Below are 24,326 nucleotides of genomic sequence, written 5' to 3' on the forward strand. Positions count from 1 at the left end.
ATTTGTTAACCCTAACCCTAAACGTAACCCATTTTCTTTCTGGGAGAGGCCCCCCCCCTCCCCACCCCCCAATACCCCCTATTGACTGTAGCTGCATCCAATTCCATAGCGCCATACCCAAACATTTCTTTCTGGCAGAAGCACTGCCATACCCATTTTACCCTGAAACTGTAGGTTCAAAAGCCGTGATATATATGCACTACAGAAGCACTCACAGAGCATTGGTTAGAATGGAAAAGGCAAATATTTTTATAAGTCTACAGAGTGTAAAGGATCACACAACCTCTTGCATAGCAAAACAACACCAGCACTGAAGTAATGGCTGCTTTTTATGTGGTTGCTGGCAGTATACATGTACATGTACACAAGATTTTTGTATATACATGGGGCAAGGGTGTTAATATATAAACTCCCCAAAATGTATGCTTGTTATATTATCAATAAATTTAAATTCAGTTAATTCTTCTGTCTTAAATTTATTCAATTCCAGCTTCTAATTGTATCCAATGCATTTTTCAGTGTGGACGATTGAGGTACAGTTCATGTACATATACATGCATGGTGATGAAAAAAAGCATACATGGGGGCGAGGATGGAGAGGGTTAAAAAACCAAATATATATGGTATATATATACTGAACAAAATAAGAAACTTCCGCTAACTTTGCTTGAACATAACTTGATGAAAACAAACCGGGGGAATAATTGTTATATATGCGTTTAAAGAGTGTTCCATGATGAATCGTTTGGTGCAATAATCATGGCCATAGGTTAACAGAAACTGGGCGAAATTTTGACCAAGTGTGGCAGGGGTTAAAAAAACAAACAAACACTTAATAACGGGTATGACCACCTCTTGAATTGACCACTGCAGTAAATCGCAGATGCATAGAATTGACTAAAGTGTTGATTTCTGCCTGTGGAATATTGTTCCATTCCTGAATGAGCGCTTGACGAAGTTCGTTGATGTTAGCGGGTGGGTTGGGACGACGCCTCAATCGTCTGTCCAGACTATCCCAGACATGCTCGATGGGGTTGAGATCAGGACTTTTAGCGGGCCAGTCATCAATGAAATCAATGTTATTTGTCCTAAGAAAATTTACAGTGTCTCTAGCTGTATGAGAGGTGGCATTATCATGCTGAAAAATCGAGATGTTGGCATTGTTATGGAACAGAGGAATGACATGATGAGCGAGAATGTCATCGCGGTAACGTTGAGCATTTAAATTGCCATCAATGACGACTAGTGGTGAACGATAACCATGGGCAATGGCTGCCCAGACCATGACACAACCCCCACCCCCGAAACGGTCTCATTCAAGAACACAACAGTCACCATAGCGTTCATTTCTCCTACGGTAGACGCGCACCCTGCCATCACCACGTTGTAAAGAAAATCTGGATTCATCCGAAAAAAGAACGGTATTCCAGCGGTCGCCATATCCAATGAGTGTGTACACATGCCCAATTAAGACGATTTAGACAATGACGTTGCGTTGAAACGCATCCGACGTAAGGACGTCGTGCATGTAAACCGTTCTCCCGCAGACGATTACGAACAGTTTGCCCACTGATTCGGTTATTATGAAGCCCAGGTGTGTTAGCAGCAGTAGCAGTGGCAGTTTGGAATCGATTACGCAAATGCGTGTTCATGATATAGCAGTCTTGACCACGCCTTGTAACACGTGGACGTCAACGACGTGGCAAGTCGTTGGTGCTTCCTGTCGTTCGAAATCTTACGCGAAGATTTCGTATCGCTCGACTAGAACTCCCAACATGCCTTGCAACGTCTTCTGTCGACATGCCAGCATCAAGCATGCCAATCGCCCATTTGCGTAAATTATTGGGTATTCTTGGCATACTAAAAATGCTACAATGTAAAAAACGTAAATTTTTTACAAATTTTGAAGCGTTTTCGTTCACTTGACAACAATCTCAGTAAGACAAGTAAAACAAATTGACTGGATACTACACGGGACATGTCGAACTATGCATGCACGTGCAAATTGAATTTCACATTGTCGACGATTAACAGTGCAAAAATAATTGATAAAATTCATGAATCCTGATAATACAGCTCAAGGCTAATACTACCTATATAATTTCATCACACAATGAATTCTTTAACGCAACAAATACTATATGTACAAATCGGAAGTTTCTTTTTTTGTTCAGTATATATATATATATATATATATATATATATATATATACATGTATATATCTGATTTTTAGCACAGGTATTTTATGTACATGTAGGGCCCTTAAATTGAGGTTACCCAGTAGTAGGATACTGGAAATACTATTTATCCCCCAACTTCAGCCTCCATAATTTCGGGAAGAGCTCTTATCTGTCACACTCGTAATATCCAGTATTTTATCCTGCATGTCTTAAGAACCCAAAAGCTAAATGACCAGATGAAATGACTATATTTCTGATCCAGAGTGTGAAAGAGCTCTATTAATATCTGCAGCAGCTAAAGCCCCATGCAGCTAGGCTCAAAGACAAATTGCATCCTTAAGCCATCAATCATAACTTCATTTCTTATAGTGCTGCTTGATTAAACTCAATTATTGAATTTTCACGCAAAACTAACTCAACAGGATTTACCATAAGATGGAAGATATATAAACACATTTTGTTTGTAAATGCACTTGTTTTGTTCACCGGTACTAAATTATTAATTCTGCCATTTGAACATTTTAGAATTTTTTTTTTTTAAACCCATTTTGCTAGACTCCCAATATTCGACAGCATTTCTCAAGATCAAACGACATACAGGCTACCGGTATGTTGTCACTTTTGAGGGCATCCAGATTTTTTATTTAAATATTCTCATTTAAGCATACAAATCACTCTATTTTTATAAATTTCAATGCAGGCATGTTACGTTTTTGTTCTTTACAATGAAAATTCCCAATATTCTTTGAAGAAACTGCAAAAACATTTCACAATGAATCTGTATAACATGGTATCTGTTCAGTACAGTAACCATGAAGAATTTTCCATAACATTTGAAGACACCAAACCAAAATATCAAAATGCAACTCAGTGATCGACCGATATTCCAGATATTCAACCATATTTTGCAATGCAGATGGGATTGGCCAATAGGTGCCTATATTAAGGCCAAGATGACAAGTGTAATAAATTGATATTTATAAACCGCTAACAAAGACAGAATAAACAAAAAGAAAGGAAATCAAGGAGAGAGAGAGAGAGAGAGAGAGAGAGAGAGAGAGAGAGAGAGAGAGAGAGAGAGAGAGAGAGAGAGAGAGAGAGAGAGAGAGAGAGAATATTACCATTATTTAGAAATGGTAATATGCTTATAAAACGTTTAAGAGTCCAGACCCAATCTCTAATGACCTCACACATATACAATTTGTATGGCATTGTCCTGATATTAGTTTCTCAGACTCTCGAATCTAGACTCTAAACTGGCTATCCAGAGACTTGGCCCATTACAGACATGCCTGAAACTTTAGTGGTATATGGGCATGTTAAAGATACTCTCTCTCTCTCTAAATTTTTTATTTAAGCACCAGGCCTGGTGGAGCCTCACAGTTTCTTGCTTTTTAGCTTCTGTACATCCAGTGTGTCCTTGTTTGTCTACAGAAGCTCAAAACACAGCAATAATTATTATGATACTGTGTTTTTGTAGTTACAAACATGTGGAAGATTATCCAGCACAAAAGCAAGATACAATGACCATTTTTCCAAACCCTGTCAGCTCTTAGGACACTAATAGAAAATAATAACTGGTACCGAGTTTGTTATTCTATTTATTACCCCAGGTTTTTTTTTTAAAGCCTTTATTTTCAATATAACCTACATGTATATCGGCAACACATCCATGTATATAGAAACGATGTTAACTACTTTACTGTTCTGGGTATTGCTTTAACTTCGTATTTTATTCACGGTTCACAGATAATTTTCAAAACCCAAATTTCTATATATTCTGTAAACAAAATCTATAATGAATTGCATTAAACTACCATTTTATTACAACTTTAACATTAAAACCAGAAAGACATGCATGTAAACGCAAATGCTTTAAACTACATGACGTCATTGTGTGTGCTTTGCCAAATTGTGATGACATCATATTTAGTACCGACATGGTGATTGGTTTATTGGTGTCAAATCGTCCAATAGTAGTGTATGTTAAACCAATGCATGATCATTTCTCAGTGAGGAATTATGATTTTTATTTTCCCTGTTATGAGTGCCTGCTGGGTAATAAATGAAATTCTGCCACCTTCTGTAAATTTAATGTACCTGTACATACATGTACATTTTAGAAATATATCCTATTGAACTGAATATGAATATTCAGAACATTTCAGCCTTTGTTTTGTGAAATGTCAAAATAAATTTGCAGGTGATTATGCATTTGAAAATAAATTTCACATGACCCAATTAACAAAAATTACAATTTCAAGCAAGAAAGTAAGTTTTGGGTATAAATACCACACCATCCTGTAAGGGGCATCAAATACATTTAAGAAACTCTCAAGGACATCTGAATCTAGGCTAACATAGTAACCTACATTTTGCAATGGATGACAGTGTCTATAACATGGTAACCGATATTCTTCAAGACAAATGACCTTTTGCAACGGATCGAAGTGTCACTCAGTAACCTATGTCTGGAATACCGCTGTGTAAAATTAAACAAAAACCGGCCTCGATAATGAGAACACAGCCAAAGACAAATACCAAATGAAAAATGAAATACTGTCCATCTCGAGTCCCAGAGACATTACCGTTGCTAAGAGTCGGTTATTTGAAAGGTCATTTCTCATGCCGCCCATTACCAGTGGCAGCTAACAAATATTCCTGTCTCCAAATATGACTTCTGCTGGGGAAAAAGGATAGGTTTTCCTTCCACAGACCGCGTCTTGGCAAGCTCGCAGTCCGTGATTACATGTTGTGTAAAGAGGCGATAGATCTGCACATAAATTCTTAATTCACAGGACCTGGTGAGTGTGACTTAGATCATGGTCCGCTGAAAGTAAGAGTCCCCCGATAAAAATTAAATTTACAGAAGGTGGCATAATTTCATAAGTGTCCTAAGAGCTGAGAGGGGTTTGGAGAAACGATTATTGCATCTTGCTCTTGTGCCGGACGATCTTCTAAATAAATCACGCTGTCAAAATGCAAGTGTTTTCCCATTACCAGCTCACAGAGAGCGTATTGATCGGGTGAGGTTTTTACACAAGACTATTTAATAGTCTCGGCAGGCCGTATCAAATTGTGTTACTCTTTCGAGCGGAAGATGCATCCCAACACAGTTTGGCTAAAAATAAATAATTATCTTCTCTTGTTTACAGGCACTTACCACTTTAATAGAAACCTGGACGTGTTGTGGATCGATGGACTGGAACTGTGATCAGGATGCACAGATGTCTGGCCCTACATGTCAAATGCGTTTTCAGTTACAAAAGTGTCCTACTGTGACTGAAAGCCCTCATGCAAGTCTTTAAGCATATCCCTATGTCATATGCAGTGTAAGTGCATAAAATCAGGATGTACAATTTTAGTTTAAATTTTTTATCTTTTAATTTTATTTAGGAGGCCCAGATATTTTTGTGAGAAAAAAGGATGATGTATCAGCATCAGAATAATATAGCTTATAATGGACTAGGACACCCACACACACAAACACCCACACACAAGCACATACACACACACACCCGTACACACACACACCCGCACACGCACACACACACACACCCCCACAGACACAGACACGCACGCAAGCACTCACTCACACACGCACACACACTAATATAGCTTATAATGGACTAGGACACACACTAATATAGCTTATAATGGACTAGGACACACACACACACATACACACACTAATATAGCTTATAATGGACTAGGACACACACACACACACACACACACACACACTAATATAGCTTATAATGGACTAGGACACACACACACATGCACACATACAATATAGCTTATAATAGACTAGGACATACCCCCCCCCCCCCCCCACACACACACCCACACACACACCTACACACACACACATACATACTGAGCATACATACATGCACATGCACACAAAAGTTACTAAATTTCACTCTGGTGTTAGACTCATTCTGTAATGTGTACTACACATGTATAGTACCTACTTATCTTAAATATGTTGGCTTAACCATTATGACACCACGTACCTGCATTTTTAAAACAATCCCTTAGGCAGCTACTTATTACTAAATTCATTGTCTGTATTTTTCAATAATAATATTTATATTAAGTATACATTTGTGCAATCTGTTTGACTTATAAAGTATTCAATAAATAACCTTTCAATGCCTGAAATAACCAATGAACACTGTTACACTCTCTGAAGCAGTGAGACTAAGCACACTGCAAAGTAATGCTGATGGGGAAATTCAAATGGCAGATGTGCAACATAGATGGCCACAAAGGGAAAATACAATTAGAGACAATGACTAGGATAAGGAGGTGACTGCAAAGAATAAGGACTGGGATGTGGAGGTGATAGCAAAAGAAGATTAAAAAATAGGAGGAGCTTTCAGATTTGAAAGAAGTGTTAAAAGTTTGTTTTGTTTAACGACATCACTGGAGCACATTGATTTATTTATCATCGGCTACTGTATGTTAAACCTTTGGTAATATGACATTATAGTCTTAGAGAGGAAACCCGCTATATTTTTCCCACTAGTAGTAAGGGGTCTTTTGTATGCACCATCCCACAGCCTTTGATATACAAGTCATGCAACACTGGCTGGAACGAGAAATAGCCCAATAGGCCCACTGACAGGGATCGATCCCAGACCGACCACACATCGGATGAATGCTTTACCACTGGGTAGTGGGATCCCCCCCCCCCAAAAAAAAAACCCCATATATATAAAAAAATATATATAAAATTTAAAACAAATAAAAATGTTTTAAAAATCACAATATGAATTAAAGCAACTAAGACCTTGCTTACAATTTTAAATGTTTAGATTTTGTTCAAAGATATCTGACTAGCAGTTTTGGAGGAAACATTTATGTTCGAATCTAATTTACTGAAAGGAATCTGGGATTTAGACATAATTAATTACCTGCCAAGTTTCCTGTTGGTGATTAAGTGAATCACATGGATATTTTGCGACAGTCAATGCCGACACAGAAATGCATGCTAAGGTGTGACCTACACATGTATAATTTTCTCCTCTACTTCATTCACGCATTCAACCATTCATCTACTAACTGATGTATTCATCCATCAAATGATCCACTGATCCATCCATTTATTCAGAATACTGACCAAAACAAAGATCTATACCAAGTTTATTAAGCCTAAAAAGTACAATAAACCTGATTCATTATTTGTATTAAAAGTTAAAAATCTGAAATGTTGATAATATATAGGTCTATTCTGGTTAAAGAAGATCAACATAACAGCAATAATTTATTAGTGTAATGTCATAAAGAATTTTAGTTACTTACATAATTGTTTAATAGTTTGCTGGACAGATGGATGGTTTAAAGTTTGTTTTCTTTAACAACACCACTAGAGCACGCTGATTTATTAATCATCAGCTATTGGATGTCAAACATTTGGTAATTTGACATATTATAGTCTTAGAGATAAAATGCGCAACATTTTTTCCATTAGTAGCAAGGGATCTTTTATATGCACCATCCCACAGATGGGATGGCACATACCATGACCTCTGATATACCAGTCGTGATGCAAATTGTCCAATGGGCCCACCGATGGAAATCGAGCGAGCACTTTACCACTGGGCTACGTCACGCCCTGAATGGATGGATGGATGGATGGATGAATGGATGTTTGGATGTATGGATGGGTTGATGGATGGATATTTGGATGGATTTGGATAGATTGATGGATGAATGGATGGATGGATGGATGGATGGATGGATGGATGGATGGATGGAATGGACAGATGGACAGATGGACAGATGGACTGATAGTCAGGTGGTTGGATGGATGTATGTATGGCTAGATGGGACAGACATAAAAATACATTATCTAAAAATTATAACAAATTCCAAATTTGCTTCCACACTTCCAACAGCGTTATTAAGATTGTGACAATCAATTCCTACAGATTGTGTGTTTTAGAGCTGAAGATTTCTCTCTTTAAGATGTCAGTAATAAATCAATGTTTGTCAGTGATTTCCACTGACCAACCAGTGCAGACTAAATCCTCTTTTAGAGTAAAACTGGCCAAATAGAAAACTCAGTTTTACAAGCCACTTATTCACTGGATACACAAACATGTTTTAATTAAAACATACATGTAATGTTTATTCCTAGATTAAACAGTGCATTCAGGTCATAAACAACATTAAAACTGATGAAAAGAAAAATAACTGAAATAACCACATGTTTATGGAAAACGATTTGAGAAATAAAGAATACTGTATGAGTGGCTGTTACATGTAGATACCATTTATCATACAATCACTGAATCAGCAGTGTTCGAGATTAAAAATTTTGGGCAGTATCCCATTTGGATACTAACATTTCAAAATCTGGTATCCCACCTGAGAATTTAGTATCCCACTTAAATGAAATTCACAAATAACATCGTAACAAACTTGGACGACACTCTTCTCGTTCCCAGTCTATTATTACACCGTAATCGAAATACTGAAATTCGCAATCAAACGGAACTGGCAAAAAGATTTGTTGCATCTATTTTTGAGTAATACTGACATAAATTAATATTTAGCAGCAATCTATAAGTGTTTCTGACATTACTGATGAAAAACCTACCTGTATCAATTTTCTGCAGATGTGGAATCAATATCTCAAATAAAATTTGAAGGGAGGAAACATCCATCAAAAACAATAGCGACTTAACGGTTCCTAGTCTATTGCTATGCCGATATTGCTCCACTATAGCATTAGACAGGGTACGAGTTAAGGAGATATTGTTATCATGGAATAGCATTAGACTGTTACTTAATAACTTCACCAGTAAATGACGACATTCATTGTTTCAGCTAAAAATAAAAATGCAGGATTAAAAAAAACTAAAACATATGGTATCCCTGTGGGATACTGAGTTATTGAAGTCTGGTATCCAAAATAAAATTCTGGTATCCCCGGGATATGTTGTTTCAACCTTCACACAAGTTGTTCGTACGAGGATTAGTGTTCATGGTGGAATCATGAACGTTCCACAGGACAGGAGCGAACATTGGTGGAACACAGCACAACCTGAGGTCAGCACCGGGCCTGTCTGCTGGCTGCTGAATCTGTCGGAAAGAACCACTGATGTATGTACGATCAAAGTACATTAGTAAGTCCTCAACTTCAGGTGGATCTTGTGGCATGACAGCTTTAAGGTGTTCCATACCCTCCTCAACTTCACCTAATGGCAAAAAGGCGAGAGCATCCATCATGCCACAGAATAGGCAAAAGTCAGCATTGGCCATGTAGTGTGGACCCAAGCCTAAGTCCTGAATCTTATGCCAGGTGCACTGAGTAAGATGACAGAAACAACCCTTACTGTTAATGTCACGGCCGAAGACAGCAAGGACAGCTCGCAATACACCATCCTCAAAGTCTGTCACTATGGTTTGCACATTGAGGTTGAAGTCCGAGTCTGCACACTTATCCATTACAGCCTGAAACAGTTCTTCATAAGTGGCTCGGGTCTTGTTGAAAAGAAGAGCATATAGACAGCAGTAATAGCTGTATCACCGAAGGGAACCCGGATTACGTACAGTTGTTTGAAGACTTTTGGAGCCACGGAGAAATTACCATCCATGTAGAGGGTGTTGGCAGCAGAAAGATGTCTTAGGCCTTCCCTGGTAGCAAAACGCGAGAAGGCGGTTATTTACATTTGGGCCATTATTGTAGATTAGAAAACAGTGATACGGTGCAGCAAATACATATAACCAATCTTCACACCTTCTTTTTTAGTACCCATTCAGGCCCATTCAATTAAGAAAGTATGACTCTGGAATGCATCTAATTGCCTCTGGGCAGGCTACACTTGACATATGTAGATTCACTTACTATGACAATACACCACACGAAGTAGGAATTACTAGTAAATGAAAAGGAATGGTTAATTTAATACATTTCAGTTGCATGTTTTCTGAAGTTGATTTATAGTCAACTGTGAAGCACGCATCCATTAATTATCAGTATTGATGGTAAAACAAGAAAACACAATAACTATTGCAAAGATTCTACATGTGGCAACCTGTAATCAGCGGCCACATGTCTTAAGTGGACAATTTTATCTACTCCCTTGTGTGATCATTTAAGACAGGTTTGACTAGTTTTCAATTTCTTACATATCTTCAAAAACCAGGTTTCAAATAAATTTAAACATCTTTTCTAACCAAAACATATTTATAACACTTGTGCTTGTTGTGAACTTATGCATCATACAGAAGTCATTTTCAGATTAACTTTTACATCACAGAGTAATTGATTTCGATGTGATTTTGTTTCTTCATTGGATGGTATGGCAATGGCAACCATGTCATCACCTAGGAGCAGCCAGTTGTATGTCTTTAAATTGTTATCACACATATGTGTGTTAACAGTATGTGTTGTCAAAAATAATGAATGATGTTCTAACTAATAGATATGTAAGAACAATTTTTACAGCACGTACAATGTACACTGTACATGTACCTGTACAATGTATTCAACTTTTTTAAAGGGGCTGCCTTATGGTGCCATAATGACCAAATATTATTTATTAGTTTTAGTTTTCAAATGTAAAGAATATACCTTTAACAACATGTCCATACAAATTACAATCAAACAATTTCCTCTACTAGCAGAAAATAATAATTTTGTTGAATACTCTATAGATGAGGACCAACAAGTTGTACAGTGTCTTCAGTGTTCTCGCTGCTCCATTTAAGCGGGATGGAACCCCGATATTGCATTTTGCTGCCCCGATATTGCATTTTGCCGCCCTCCTTTATTTTTCTGTGCCCCTCTTTATTTTCCCACACCCTACTATATTTTACAGCACCTATCTCTGCTATTTCCAAATGCACACTTTTCCCACATAAAAATAATCATCAGTCTGCACACTGAACATCAAAGGAAACAAGCCGTGTTGTTTGTACGAAAAAGCAACTGACGAAAAACTTCAGTAGCTTACGACAGTTACAATAACGTAATTGAACAGTATTTTTAACAGCCTCTACTTTGTCCCATACCTGTATTCATTTGTATGTTTGATACACGCAATAAAAGTTATATTTTATTTGAGCAATGAAAACATTTATTTGTTATCAATTCGGTAATCTCCAACTGAAAAAGCACCTATTTGGTGCCAAATATGTCATGTGATCCGACTAGACATTGTCTTTTATGTCCACTAACTATTGTCTGATATTTTGTCCTCAATTGCAGATTTAATTGGTTGTAACTAATGAATTTTACTTTCTGTCATTTCTGTCATTCAGCAATTCATTCGAAAATATTATAAACTTTTAATTTTGGGGGGATATCACTGCTTATAAAAACAATGGTATGTCTTTCCACAAAGTCGACCAACCAACACACAATGACATATGGTAACCAAGCTTTTTCTTTCTTACTTTTTTATTTTATTTTATTTTTTTTTGCTTTTCGTTGGGGGGTTTTTTGTTTGTTTTTTTGAAGGGTGTGGTGCCACATGGCTGCCCTTCTTTAATTTTCACCCAGCGAGAACACTGGTCTTAGATGTCGCATACATATTTTCCAGCCAAACTTGTTACATGTATATAATGAATCTGGATGACCTTGATTTGTCTGTTAATACTTTAAACAAATGTTTTATCCAGGAGTCTTGATGATGGCACTGTTTATGCTGAGAGGCAGCATGTAAAAAAAATGTAAATATTATTGAACCAATTATTCAAATATTATGTGTAGGGTAGATGATAGATGATTTGTAGTGAGTTATAGTTATGAGATTAAATTAAAAGGGTAGTCTCAAAGATATATCATGAACCAAAATATGTATTAATTTTTTATGAAATGTAAAAAGTAAACCTTGAATTACATGCCATAGAAAAATTAGAACCAAATAATTTCATTTATTATTGTGTAACAGTAACTATTTATACTTTTGTATTTAATTTATTGTAAACTCTAATTAGGCAGGGCTCACACTGGAACAAATTTTGGTTTAGCCAATTTTCAGAGTATTTCCTTGAAAATCATTAAAATGTGGTCAATTTAAGGAATATTTTATTAGCCAAAGTCAATTTTTTTTAGCCATTTTGTGTAAAAATTAGCAATTGGCTAATATTATGGCAATGTACCGGGTGAGCCCTGATAAGGGTAACCGATACATGTAGGTTTATGTGTGATGTCATAGTTTCAATTTGAATCACATCTCAACATTTACAAATGATTGGCTAGCTGAACTATATTTCGGTGGATCCACGATGAAGATTTATTTTTATTCAAGGATTCCTGGAAAAACCACCATTTACAGAACATTAATATTTTGATTATCACGAGTTAAGTATGCAAAGATTACAGTGTATATAGTATCTATTATTTTGTAGTTATTTATATAATTACAGATATAAATATTTTTTTAAATAGTAAAAATATGACACTTGCAACATTGAGAATGCAGCTTTAATATAAAAATAGAGCTATTAGCAGCAAGGGATCTTTTACATGCACCATTACTTCTTTTAGTGTAAACTTTATACCCAGCAAAGACAACATCTATTAGACTCTTTAAGTACATTTGCACCAATAAGCCTCCAGTTAGTACTAAATGGTAGACACAAACAAGCAAATATTTCATTATGTTCAAAAATACATTAAAGAAACAGAAAGATTCAATGAATAAAATATGGTTTAATAAATGATTAAATAAATAAATTATGACTCGATAAAAAAATATATCAAAATGTGCAGAATTTATCAACTATACCATGTCAAAGCCACGCCGTCTGATTAGAAAAATAAACTACTTTAAATAGTTTCCTGATTTGTTTTTTATTTTATTAAAAAAAAAATTTTAGCACTTTATTCTCACTAAAAATCTATTTTGCTTGATATTCTATGTATTAACTTTGTTCTGAATATTTATTGTAGTCTTTCTTCCGGTTTCACTTTATCTGCACTGTTAATTTGTCTTGCTTGATGTTTTGTGTATTTACTTTGTTTCAAAATATTTGTAGTTATAGTAGTCGCCTATAATGTTATAATATTTGTAATTAGGAGAGGGCCTCGTAAGTTGAATAACTTGTGCCCAATCCTTTTGTATATTATACGCAATAAAATATGTTTCAAACATAAAAATATACCAATGTAGTGCATCTTTAATTAGATAATTTTAACAAGATTTTTGATGAATTAAGTGTCTCATCTACTATTAAGGTACCATAATGATAAACTGATTCCAAAATTTAAAGGTAAAGTTTGTTTTGTTTAATGACAAGAGAAACACAAACATTAATTAATTTTAATTTAAGTTAAAGTTTGTTTTCTTCAGCAACACCACTAGAGCACATTGATTTATATATCATATTTATATATCATCAACTATTGCATGTCAAATATTTTGTAATTTTGACATATAGTCTTAAGATAGGAAACTCACTATATTTTTCCACTAGTAGCAAGGGATCTTTTATATGCACCATCCAACAGACAGGATGACACATACCTTGGCTTTTGATATGTCAGTCATGGCGCATTAGCTGGAACGAAAAATAGCCCAATAAGCTGACAGATATCGATCCTAGACTGATGCATCAGGCAAGTGCTTGGGCTATGTTCTGCCCCCTTAAACTGATTTGGTGAATAAAGAAATATTTTGTGATTGTAACATTCAGCATTAAATCTAATTATTAAAAAAAACTCCACAAAAACAAAACAACACAACAAGATTAAATAATATATATATTTTTTTTTTAATCAATTTAATTTTTAAAATAAGAAGAATATTCATAGATATAACAGATACTGAATTCCATTGATCTAGGACTTGTATAGTTTATGAAAAATGGAGATAAAGGTTAAAATTAAAGTTAAAGTTTGTTTAGTTTAACGACACCACTAGATAACATTGATTAATTAATCGTCATCTATTGGATGTAACGCTTTGTGGTAATTCTGACACATAGTTATCAGAGGAAACCTGCTACATTTTTCCTAATGCAGCAAGGGGTCTTTTATATGTACTTTCCCACAAATAGGAAAGCACATACCACAGACTTTGACCACAGCCAGTTGTGGTTCACTGGTTGGAACAAGAAAAAACCCAATCAGTGGAATAATCCACGGAGGTGGTTTGATCCTGCAATGCAAGCACCTCATCCGAGCACTCAACCGACTGAGCTAAATCTCGCCACTTGACCTAAAGGTGAGAAATGGACTCTAGAGCTACATATACACATGTGCAAATGCAAAAGTTGTCCCCCACCCTCTTCTAAAATGTATGCACAAGCACCTGGACATACCATATTTAGTTAAAATAACCATATATCAGCTTCTAGCGTCGTTTCCATGACCTGTTTTATGTAAATGACATCCCAGCTGGTGTAATGATGTCATTTTCTGAGGTTTACTGAAGGATAACATTAAGTTTTTCTACGACGTCATCCAATCAGAATTGAGGAGATCATATAAACATAGAAAGTTTTTAATTATAACTATTTGATGTCTTATAGTTATATATGGTTATTTTAATACTTGAATGAGAGAAAGTAAGAGACAAAACATTTTGCCATCACAAAGGTTACTCTTATCAAAAACCGGCAAGGGATCTTTTATAATGCATGTACATATACAGTATATATACCACAGCCTTTGCATACCAGTCAAAAGGTACTGGTTGGAGTGAGAATTCTCAAGTCCATTGAGAACAATTGATCCCGTGACCCATGGCTAAGTGGAACTACGCATGTCAGTAAAAGTGGACGTGTTTCATCTTTGGCGTGGACTTTCTGCAATCAATACTGTTATCATGGTCACTCATTTACCATGATTAGCTTTTCATCAAAAGCAATAAATCAGGACCGACAAGAGTAATGCACACATTACTGTAAGTGAAAAATGCTCTTTATGTACTTCATTGCCCATTTGCTTAACCTTGGAAGTCAACTGGTGTCATTACGAGAACCGCAGAAATGGCTTTAGAGGTATTTAGTGAGCTTGCAAAGACAGCATGCAGGTAGTTACCAACATCTCAGTAAAAGTTTACTTTGTTTAACGACACCACTAGTCCACATTGATTTATTAATCATCAGCTATTTGATGTCAAAACATTTGGTAATTTTGACATATAGTCTAACAGAGGAAACCTGGTACATTTTTTCCATTAGTAGCATGCGATCTTTTATATGCAGCATCCCATAGACAGGATAGCACATACCACAACCTTTTATATTACAGTCATGGTGTACTGGCTGGAACGAGAAATAGCCCAGTGGGCCCACCAACGGGGATCGATCCTAAACTGACCGCGCATCAAGCAAGCGTTTTACCACTAGGCTACATCTCAGTACTGGTAATACATATATTATATGCTCTTCAGTGCTCAAAACTGGCATAGAGCGAAAGGCAATTACTCAAAATACACTGTGATATTCAGTTGTACAAGCAGCTTTTGCTTTTTATCTTAAATCATTGTACAAATATTCAATTTAAGAAATTATTGCCAACTATGTCAACATTCGGATAACAAGTATTAAATTAGCTATCACAAGAAAAACACAAAACCTCCCACATTTTTAGCTTATCAGTAAATTTACATAAAATAAGAGACAGGTTTATAAAGCACATAAAACTGTTTTTCAATTTCTAGCATATGCTTCCAGATTAAAATGTCAGGGGCATAATTCAACAAGAGTACCGGTGAAGTACAAAATATGCCTGTCAGAAGTTTGATAGAAAACTTTAGATATTAATGAATATGTTACGGGTATGATTCAATTCTAATTATGTATATGCATTTGTATGCAAGATGTGATCTGGACAAGGATTTACTGTTATGTGCAATAGACTGTGAAAAGTAGGTCACAGTGACCTAGTAATAGTATGTGACACACTGCCATCCCAAGTTGTTCCTACATGTGAGGTTTGCCGGTCCTGTATGCATCTGTATGTAAGATATGGTCCTGACAAAAAAACTTTAACAGACGGATGGACAATGTCATACCATATTACAACCCATCATAGACAGGCATATAAAAACCTCTCTTAGGCTTTCTCAGGCAACATTGCATCGTCCTTGCAAGTCTTTTTACATTGCACTGTGAGATCATACAATTGCCTAGTTTAGTGAACTGGTCCTCAGAAGTTGACTGCTTCCCATTCCACAAAATGACTTTTGGGCAGGTACACACTGGGGTGGAGGGGAGGAAAGGTAGAAATGGAAAAACAGGAAAGATAGAAATTGGAGAGAAAAAAAAGGAAAGGTAGAGACTGGAAAGAGAAGTAAAGGAAAGTTTGTGAATGACTCTTCAGCACATTTTAAACTACGGCTATTTGGTGTTTCAGGGCCATTGTTTTAAGTCTCAAGACCATACACAGCTAAAAGTAACTAATGAAGATGGCCAGATATACAAAATCAAGGGACAAAAAAAAAAGGAGACATAAATACATGCATTAGTGCTTTAAAATAAACTAGAAGTCACAAAGCTAATATTAATGACTTATCAATCTGAAGTTTAAAACTGATCATTTGGGGTATGCTTGTTGTCAGAATATCTCATTGCCCAATCACTTCATTGGCCTTAAAATCAAAGTAATGGTTTAAGTGCCTATGTACATAAAGTGATAAGACACACAGTAGTGATTTTTATTTTAAAAACAGGTTCCAGACATACACACTATGCCACACTGTGCTCATGATGAAAAAGAAAAGAAAAAACAGGCTGAAAATTTAGCATGATTCCAAGCTTCTGCAAATCTCAGATTTTGGCTTAAAAGTGTGAGATTTTGACATAGAATCTTAAAAATATACATTACACCATTTTTACAATTTCAGTGGATCCCCAAATAATTAAAATCCTAAATTCAATGCCTGAAAACTTTCAGTCATATTATTAGTAAAATGGTGCTGAGAAGATGTCAAAACTGTTGTTGTTCACCGTGATCTCAAACATCCCATCCTCCAGGGCTTTAGATCTCACTAAGTTGGGCATAGCGGCCTTTTTGTCTCTTACAATCACATCAAGGTCTTTTTAGTGCAGTAATGTTAATAATAACTGATAAAGAGTTGTACATATTAAGAAATGCATTTCAAGGTTTTTTTAAATCTAATTGCAGCTTGATTTTGAGGTGAAATGTTTTGAGGTCAACATGTTTGTGTTTAATTTGGGATTGCCTATTTTGGGCACATCATTTATTGTCTCAGCTTTGGTGCAATCTAAAGCCCTGCCCTTTGCCAAAACTCCTACACACTTTTGTTATATTCCCACACAACCAGTGCTGATCACATATATACAATACCTATATCTCACTTTTTAAATTTTTTATTTTGTAGGCTAAAGATGAGACAAAAAGGAGAATAACACTTGGCAGCAGATTTGCTTCTCTCTCGTGCTTACCATTAAGAATGGGATGTTGTTAAATACTTCTGTTAATTTTCATTCTAAAACAGTTTTTTGTTAACACATACAAACATATTCACATATAACCATGTCTGCAAAAATTAGTACAGAGGAGGGAATATGGCAAAATATTATTTGGCATTTTTTGATAACCAGTAGTCAAAACATTAAGATGTCCACATAATTATTATTTTGACTCAAGGGTGTATGTGATGACTGTAATCTTGAACATATAATAATTATATTAACTATTTCTAAAAGTCCCCAAATAATGATGCTTATAATAGTATTTTGGGTAATTAAAAATATAGTCAAACTATTATTTCATCAAAAATATTATAAATCGATGACAATGAAAAGAAACACGCTTTGCTTTTATTGTTATATTTTTAATGCTTAGTATATACTGATAACAATTCTAACTAGCATTTGTGTCACAGTGAAATGCAACATGGTGTCATTTTAAATGTGATCTGTAAATGATGTCATGCCTCATCTGTATTAATTTTCTCAGACGTGGTCACATACATTTAACTAACCAACAAAATTTAAAAATCATAAATCAATGAAACCTTTCCAAATCAAAATTATGGACATACATGTAAATTTGATTCAAATAAATGTTGCAATTAAAATACTCCATGAATTTCCTGCTTCAGCAATATCACATTTAATTACATTTGATTTAGAGCCAATGTTTTCCCCAACAGTTTCAGTTATTAAAAATATCTCACAGTGTAATATTTGTCAAAATTCATATGAATGTGAAACAAAATAAACTTTTAAAAAGACATTTAAAATTATACATGACCCTTTAACTTTTAAGATCCCTTAAAGGCGATGACCCTAATTATTAGGCTATGTAAAATATTTCTGAGTATTAAAATTAAATAAAATAAATTAAAATTAATATTAAGTCACACAATACTTTCAACATCTTGTTTGAATTATTAACTTTGGCAATCCAAAGTGTTTTCAGTACTTCTAATGTTTGTAGTAACTAAAAATTTGTTTCAAAAGAAACAGGAAATGTACATACTAGGTGTCAGTGACTTTAAGTAGTGTTAGAAAGGAAAAGAAAGAAAGAAATGTTTTATTTAACGATGCACTCAACACATTTTATTTACGGTTATATGGCGTCACACATATGGTTAAGGACCACACAGATTTTGAGAGGAAATCCGCTGTCGCCACTACATGGGCTACTCTTTCCGATTAGCAGCAAGGGATCTTTTATTTGCGCTTCCCACAGGCAGGATAGCACAAACCATGGCCTTTGTTGAACCAGTTATGGATCACTGGTCGGTGCAAGTGGTTTACACCTACCCATTGAGCCTTGCGGAGCACTCACTCAGGGTTTGGAGTCGGTATCTGGATTAAAAATCCCATGCCTCGACTGGGATCCGAACCCAGTACCTACCAGCCTGTAAGCTGATGGCCTAACCACGACGCCACCGAGGCCAGTGAAAAAAACAACAACAATAAACAAACAAACAAACAAAAATAAATAATAATATATATATATAATTAAATATTTAAAATCTAGGTCACATTCAAATACATATTAAGTGAAATAGCCTTGCGGAGCACTCACTCAGGGTTTGGAGTCGGTATCTGGATTAAAAATCCCACGCCTCAATTGTTAGAAAGGATTCATTGACTATATTTATCAATATTACAATACCTGTTATCTCCTCGAAGGGGATCATTCTGATCAATTGGTCGCAGCAAGTCTTCAACACCTGAAAACAGAAACATATTCTCATTGAAAAAATACTTTAAAAATATTTACATCTTAGAGCTACACATTTATTCTAATATTTTACACATTATTCGTTGTAGTTAGCAAAAACATAATGTAGCTTTTAAAAAGTAAATTAATATAATAATTTCTCATTGACAAAAAGATGCTGTATAATGCAACAATATTATAAAATTGTCTTCTTTTTTTTTATAAAAAGCTGATAAAAGGGGACCACGACATACCTTTTATGATAAGTAAAAAAATTACTGAAGCTAAAATTAGACACTGAATAGAAAATTAACTAGAAAAGCAGTAAAACAATTCAAAAAGTGTATTTATGTTTTACAAGGATTTGAAACCGTATGATAAATGTTAATAGAAAGTAAGTTGCAAATTTTAGTACCGTATATCTTCGCCTGTAAGTCGATCTCGGCCATAAGTCGAGTGAGTCCCTAATTTCAAGCCCTGAAAACGTATTTTTTTATTGACCCGTTTATAAGTCGACCCATGAAAAACTACTTATAAATATTGAAATATTTCTTATTTTCAGCACATGAGAACAATAATATTTGAACAAAAGAAAATTATTTTACAAACTTCAGTTTTCACGTTTTGTACATCGCAATATGATCAGACTATTCCAATCAAACTATCATTATTACATAGCATCAAAACGAAATATTCCCTTAGTAGAGAGTGAAAGCTGTTTGACTGTTACTGTATAGTACTGTACAGATGGTTTTGTGCACAGACAACAACTTTATTTATAAACACTGACAACAGATCACTACGATAAAACTGAAAGTATCACGTTTTGCCGCCATATTAATACATGTAAGGAGGATAACTCTGGAAAGTACACTAGTTTTTGTACCAAATGATGTGTGTCCCTATTGCTCTAGATAAGTGAACTGCAGAGATCAGTCTATTTTAAGGGAAAGCTTAGTAATATTCATGAAGTTAATCACCGCCAAAACATTGTTTGAACAACCATTAATGCCAGTGACCAGATTTCAAAATTAACTCAGGCAACAGGTAGTTAGTATTGTTTACATTTTTACTATTAGTTATGACTTAATTTAACTAAGTGGACTGTTGTCTTGGCATGTGAGTGAGATCGTACGCCTTTTCGCATAACCAAAACCGTTCTAATGCCCCAAAAAATAGGTTATAAAAAATAAATGTGTCAAATTAACATATTTGAGTATAAATACATGGCATACTTCAACAATAAAACTTGTAAAATAATCCCCAAAACTAATATTTTTTGTGAAATTTTTTTACCCTCTTATAAGTCGACCCCCCCAAGTTATAAAATAATTTTTGGGTGAAAAAAATTCGACTTATAGGTGAAGATATACGGTAAACAAGCACCTAATATGGTGTATAACCAGATGCCACTTAGGTGATTTTTTATATATTAAGCAAAGCTGACTACAAAATAATTCCAGATTATGTTTCATTTGTAAAAAAACATCTTATCATTTCATTTTATTTCAACTTATTTTCGTACTTAAATCCAATTAAGGTTCAAGCATGCTGTCCTGAGCACACACCTCAACTATCTAGGCTGTCTGTCCAGGACAGTGGGTTAGTTCTTTGTGGTTACTGAGAAGAAAAAAGCAGGTGTAGTGATCTTACACCTACCCATTGAGTCATTAAAGCTTGCTCTGGGTGGGAGTTGGTACTGGGCTGCGAACCCAGTACCTACCAGTCTTATGTCAGATAGCTTAACCATCACACCACTGAGCCCGGTCTAATCAATATGAACAAGTGAAAGATAACATTTAGTTAAAGGGAGCTTACTCTGTCTATCTGTGCTGTCGATGAGCACTTCCTGCAGTCGTTCTTGTAGTTTCTCCGCTCGTTTCCTTTCAGCGTGTAACTGCCGCTTCAGATCTTTCACCTGTAATCATACATACAATAAATCAACTGACTGAAGTAGTCGTCCATGTCATCCAACAGTGCACTGGCACACTTAATGTTATGGGAGGTTTAACATACTTCCATTAAAAAAAGAATTATTTAAAACTGGAGAAAATTTACTCTTCATGGTAGAAAAGTGTCATGCAGATTTAAAATGGAAACAACATAAACAAAACAGTTATTACGTATTTCAATCTTACAGTAATTATTCCATTCCCCCCCCCCCCCCCCCAAAAGACACACTCAACATACGGTTTATTTTTCAGTCTGTTTTGTCTTTGCCTTTCTGTATATGTAATACATGACACATGATTAAAGTGTTAATATACTCACAATTGACATTCCTTTCTTCTCTGCAATTTTCTTTTCACCATGACCATCTTTTACTTCCTGCAATAAAAACAAATAAATAAATATAACAATTAACAAATAAATAAATAAATAAGTTCAGATCATTTTAGAATACTGTAAATCATGTAATTAATACGTCATGATATTATTGCGTCCGTACATGAGTGAACAAAAATGCGTATTTTTATTAATGTGTTGGGCAAAAGTCCACATCACATAAAAACCACAGTTGTGTTGTTATTAAATTGTTTGGGCTTCATCTTTCATGTTAAAAGAAGTCAGTAGTTGTTTTCACAGCTACTACATAACCTGAAGCTAATTGCATGGTGGGTCGACCAGGAAGCCCTAATTACTTAAAGTAGTGTAATTAGTATAACTACACCTTATTGTTAAGGGTATGCCTCGCACTTTTGTGTGGTGATTCTTCTAATTATTCCACCAGTAGGAATAAAAGGTAAACGGGTCGCTATTACAGGGCACAATATTTCACGCGAACGCAGACGTATTATTCTAACAAATGTTTTAGACTGATTTTATACACTTGATGCGCAGCACAGGAATAGACGTTAACAAATGCGATATATTGCAACAGTGACAACATGCGACCCGTCTAAATTAAATGCAATGTATAGTGTCGAGCCAAATAGTTTGAAGAAATATGCATGGATTGTTGGTTACGGTTATATAATTTTCTACTGTTTCATTTTTAAAGGAATATATTTAGTAATAAAATTTGTTGATTATAATTTTACAAATGTTCAAAACAGTTTAAATGTATACAGTAATCCAGAAGTGTAAGAAAATTTGAAAAATACTCACATCACAAAACGAGCTTTTTAAAAAGAAAACATTTGGAACATCACTGTATTATATAACTGCTATGATATTCCAGGAAAGTGAAAATAGAATGGCAACATCGAAACGAAAGAAAGATTCTTGAAGTATTCACAAAAAGAGATTTAACAAAAATTGTTTTTGTATTTTGTTTCATCTTTATATTATAAAAGTTTTATTTTATTTAGAAGTATTATAGTAAAATCCTGCACATTTTTTGTATTGGGAATGACACTAAACAAAATGTGTTGTTATTATTGCATCGATGTGTTCGCTGCATTTTTCGCATTAATTACTTGCTCGCATTAATTTCATGATTTACAGTATTCCATTTGATTTAGTTTGAACTGAGATTAGGACTCTTGATTAGTATTTTAAAAACGTGTTTCGTTTTACAATGACCAATCAAGCACTCCTTGAAAGTTACAAATGAATCCATCTATGAACAATATCGAACATTGACAATGTTTTACGAATGAATCTTTGGTATCATTTTGGCATTGTTTACACAACAACGTTTGAGCGAGATCAGAGATCAACAAATGAAAGTAGATATCGATGTATTTTTTGCAATTTATTTAATGTTTTCGGAAGAAAAGAAAAATCCATCGATTTCAGGGCTTATATGGCCCAATTTAAGGTCTTTTGTGAACATATATGTTTTTTTTGGGCTAGATGATCAAAATAGGGACTTTTTAGGGCAACCTTTCAAAATTAGGGCCTTTTCAAGCATGTGCGAACCTTGTGTAATCTAGTTTAATAAATTTTATATGGCACTCCTGCTCATGCAATAACCTCTATATATTACCTGGTGTAAACTAGTTCAATAAATTTCATATGGCACTCCCACTCATGCAATAACCTCTATATATTACCTGGTGTAAACTAGTTTAATAAATTTCATATGGCACTCCTGCTCATGCAATAACCTCTATATATTACCTGGTGTAAACTAGTTTAATAAATTTCATATGGCACTCCTGCTCATGCAATAACCTCTATATATTACCTGATGTAAACTAGTTCAATAAATTTCATATGGCACTCATGCTCATGCAATAACCTCTATATATTACCTGGTGTAAACTAGTGATGACCATCTGCTGGTTCTCCAGCTCAGTCTTCTGAGATTCTCCTTGAACTTCCAGTTTCTGAAACACACATTACAGGTTAATAATACATATGGGTACCCAACTTATAAACTACAAAAACAGTATAATCACATAATGGATTTTAAACAGTTGTTGAATCCTCAACAAACTGACTTTTAAACACTGACTGTATACATAAAATTTTGTTTTAATTCACAATATTTCAAATATGGATATAGTTATATGGTTACCCAAATTATAAAGTATTCCTACTCATAAATAAATGGCAAGTAATTTCAATAAATATTTTACCTTTTGTAATATACCTGTTTGCCCTACTACATCCAGAAATGTTTTTAAAAATTACTATAATAATTGTTTACTCTGTTAAATATATTTTGTCAAATAACTTATGCCATTTGAGCTTTCAGCCCTATTTTTTTCTTCCTCTTTTATTAAACAATAAATATTCAACAGATAATATTTTTTCAAAACAGCACATCCAATAGGTCATAACACAGTTTGCTACACCTGGCATAATTTTGACCTATTACCGATTGTGGAAAAAGCTACAGAACATTTTTGTTCACCTACAAGGGTTATTACTGGGAACTAACATACCATGACATAGTCATCATGTTCCTGTTTAAGTTCCTCAATCTCGGCTTGATGCTGCTGTTTCATTTCACCAACAGAGAGTTCGTGTTCAGAAAGCATCCGTTCTACCACACTTTCATGCTTCGTCTTGGCTTCCTCCAGCTGATCCTGAACAAACAAACATTCAATCATTTATTAAAAGTTAAATGTTTCTTTTCTTT

The 24,326-nt window shown here is 34.8% G+C and overlaps 1 protein-coding gene across 1 annotated transcript in view; it reads right to left on the reverse strand.

The window, feature by feature from the left end:
- Positions 1-24,326, reverse strand: part of LOC121368065 (GRIP1-associated protein 1-like) — a 75,846-nt gene that overhangs the window by 33,016 nt on the left and 18,504 nt on the right. The window contains exons 19-23 of the mRNA XM_041492590.1: positions 24,130-24,273; positions 23,494-23,568; positions 21,566-21,622; positions 21,113-21,212; positions 19,247-19,304 (exon numbers count right to left, since the gene is read on the reverse strand). Of these exons, the coding sequence (XP_041348524.1) occupies positions 19,247-19,304; positions 21,113-21,212; positions 21,566-21,622; positions 23,494-23,568; positions 24,130-24,273 (434 nt within the window). The remainder of the gene's footprint in view (positions 1-19,246; positions 19,305-21,112; positions 21,213-21,565; positions 21,623-23,493; positions 23,569-24,129; positions 24,274-24,326) is intronic.

This window comes from Gigantopelta aegis, chromosome 3 (genome assembly GCF_016097555.1).
Source record: "Gigantopelta aegis isolate Gae_Host chromosome 3, Gae_host_genome, whole genome shotgun sequence".
NCBI lineage: Eukaryota > Metazoa > Mollusca > Gastropoda > Neomphalida > Peltospiridae > Gigantopelta > Gigantopelta aegis.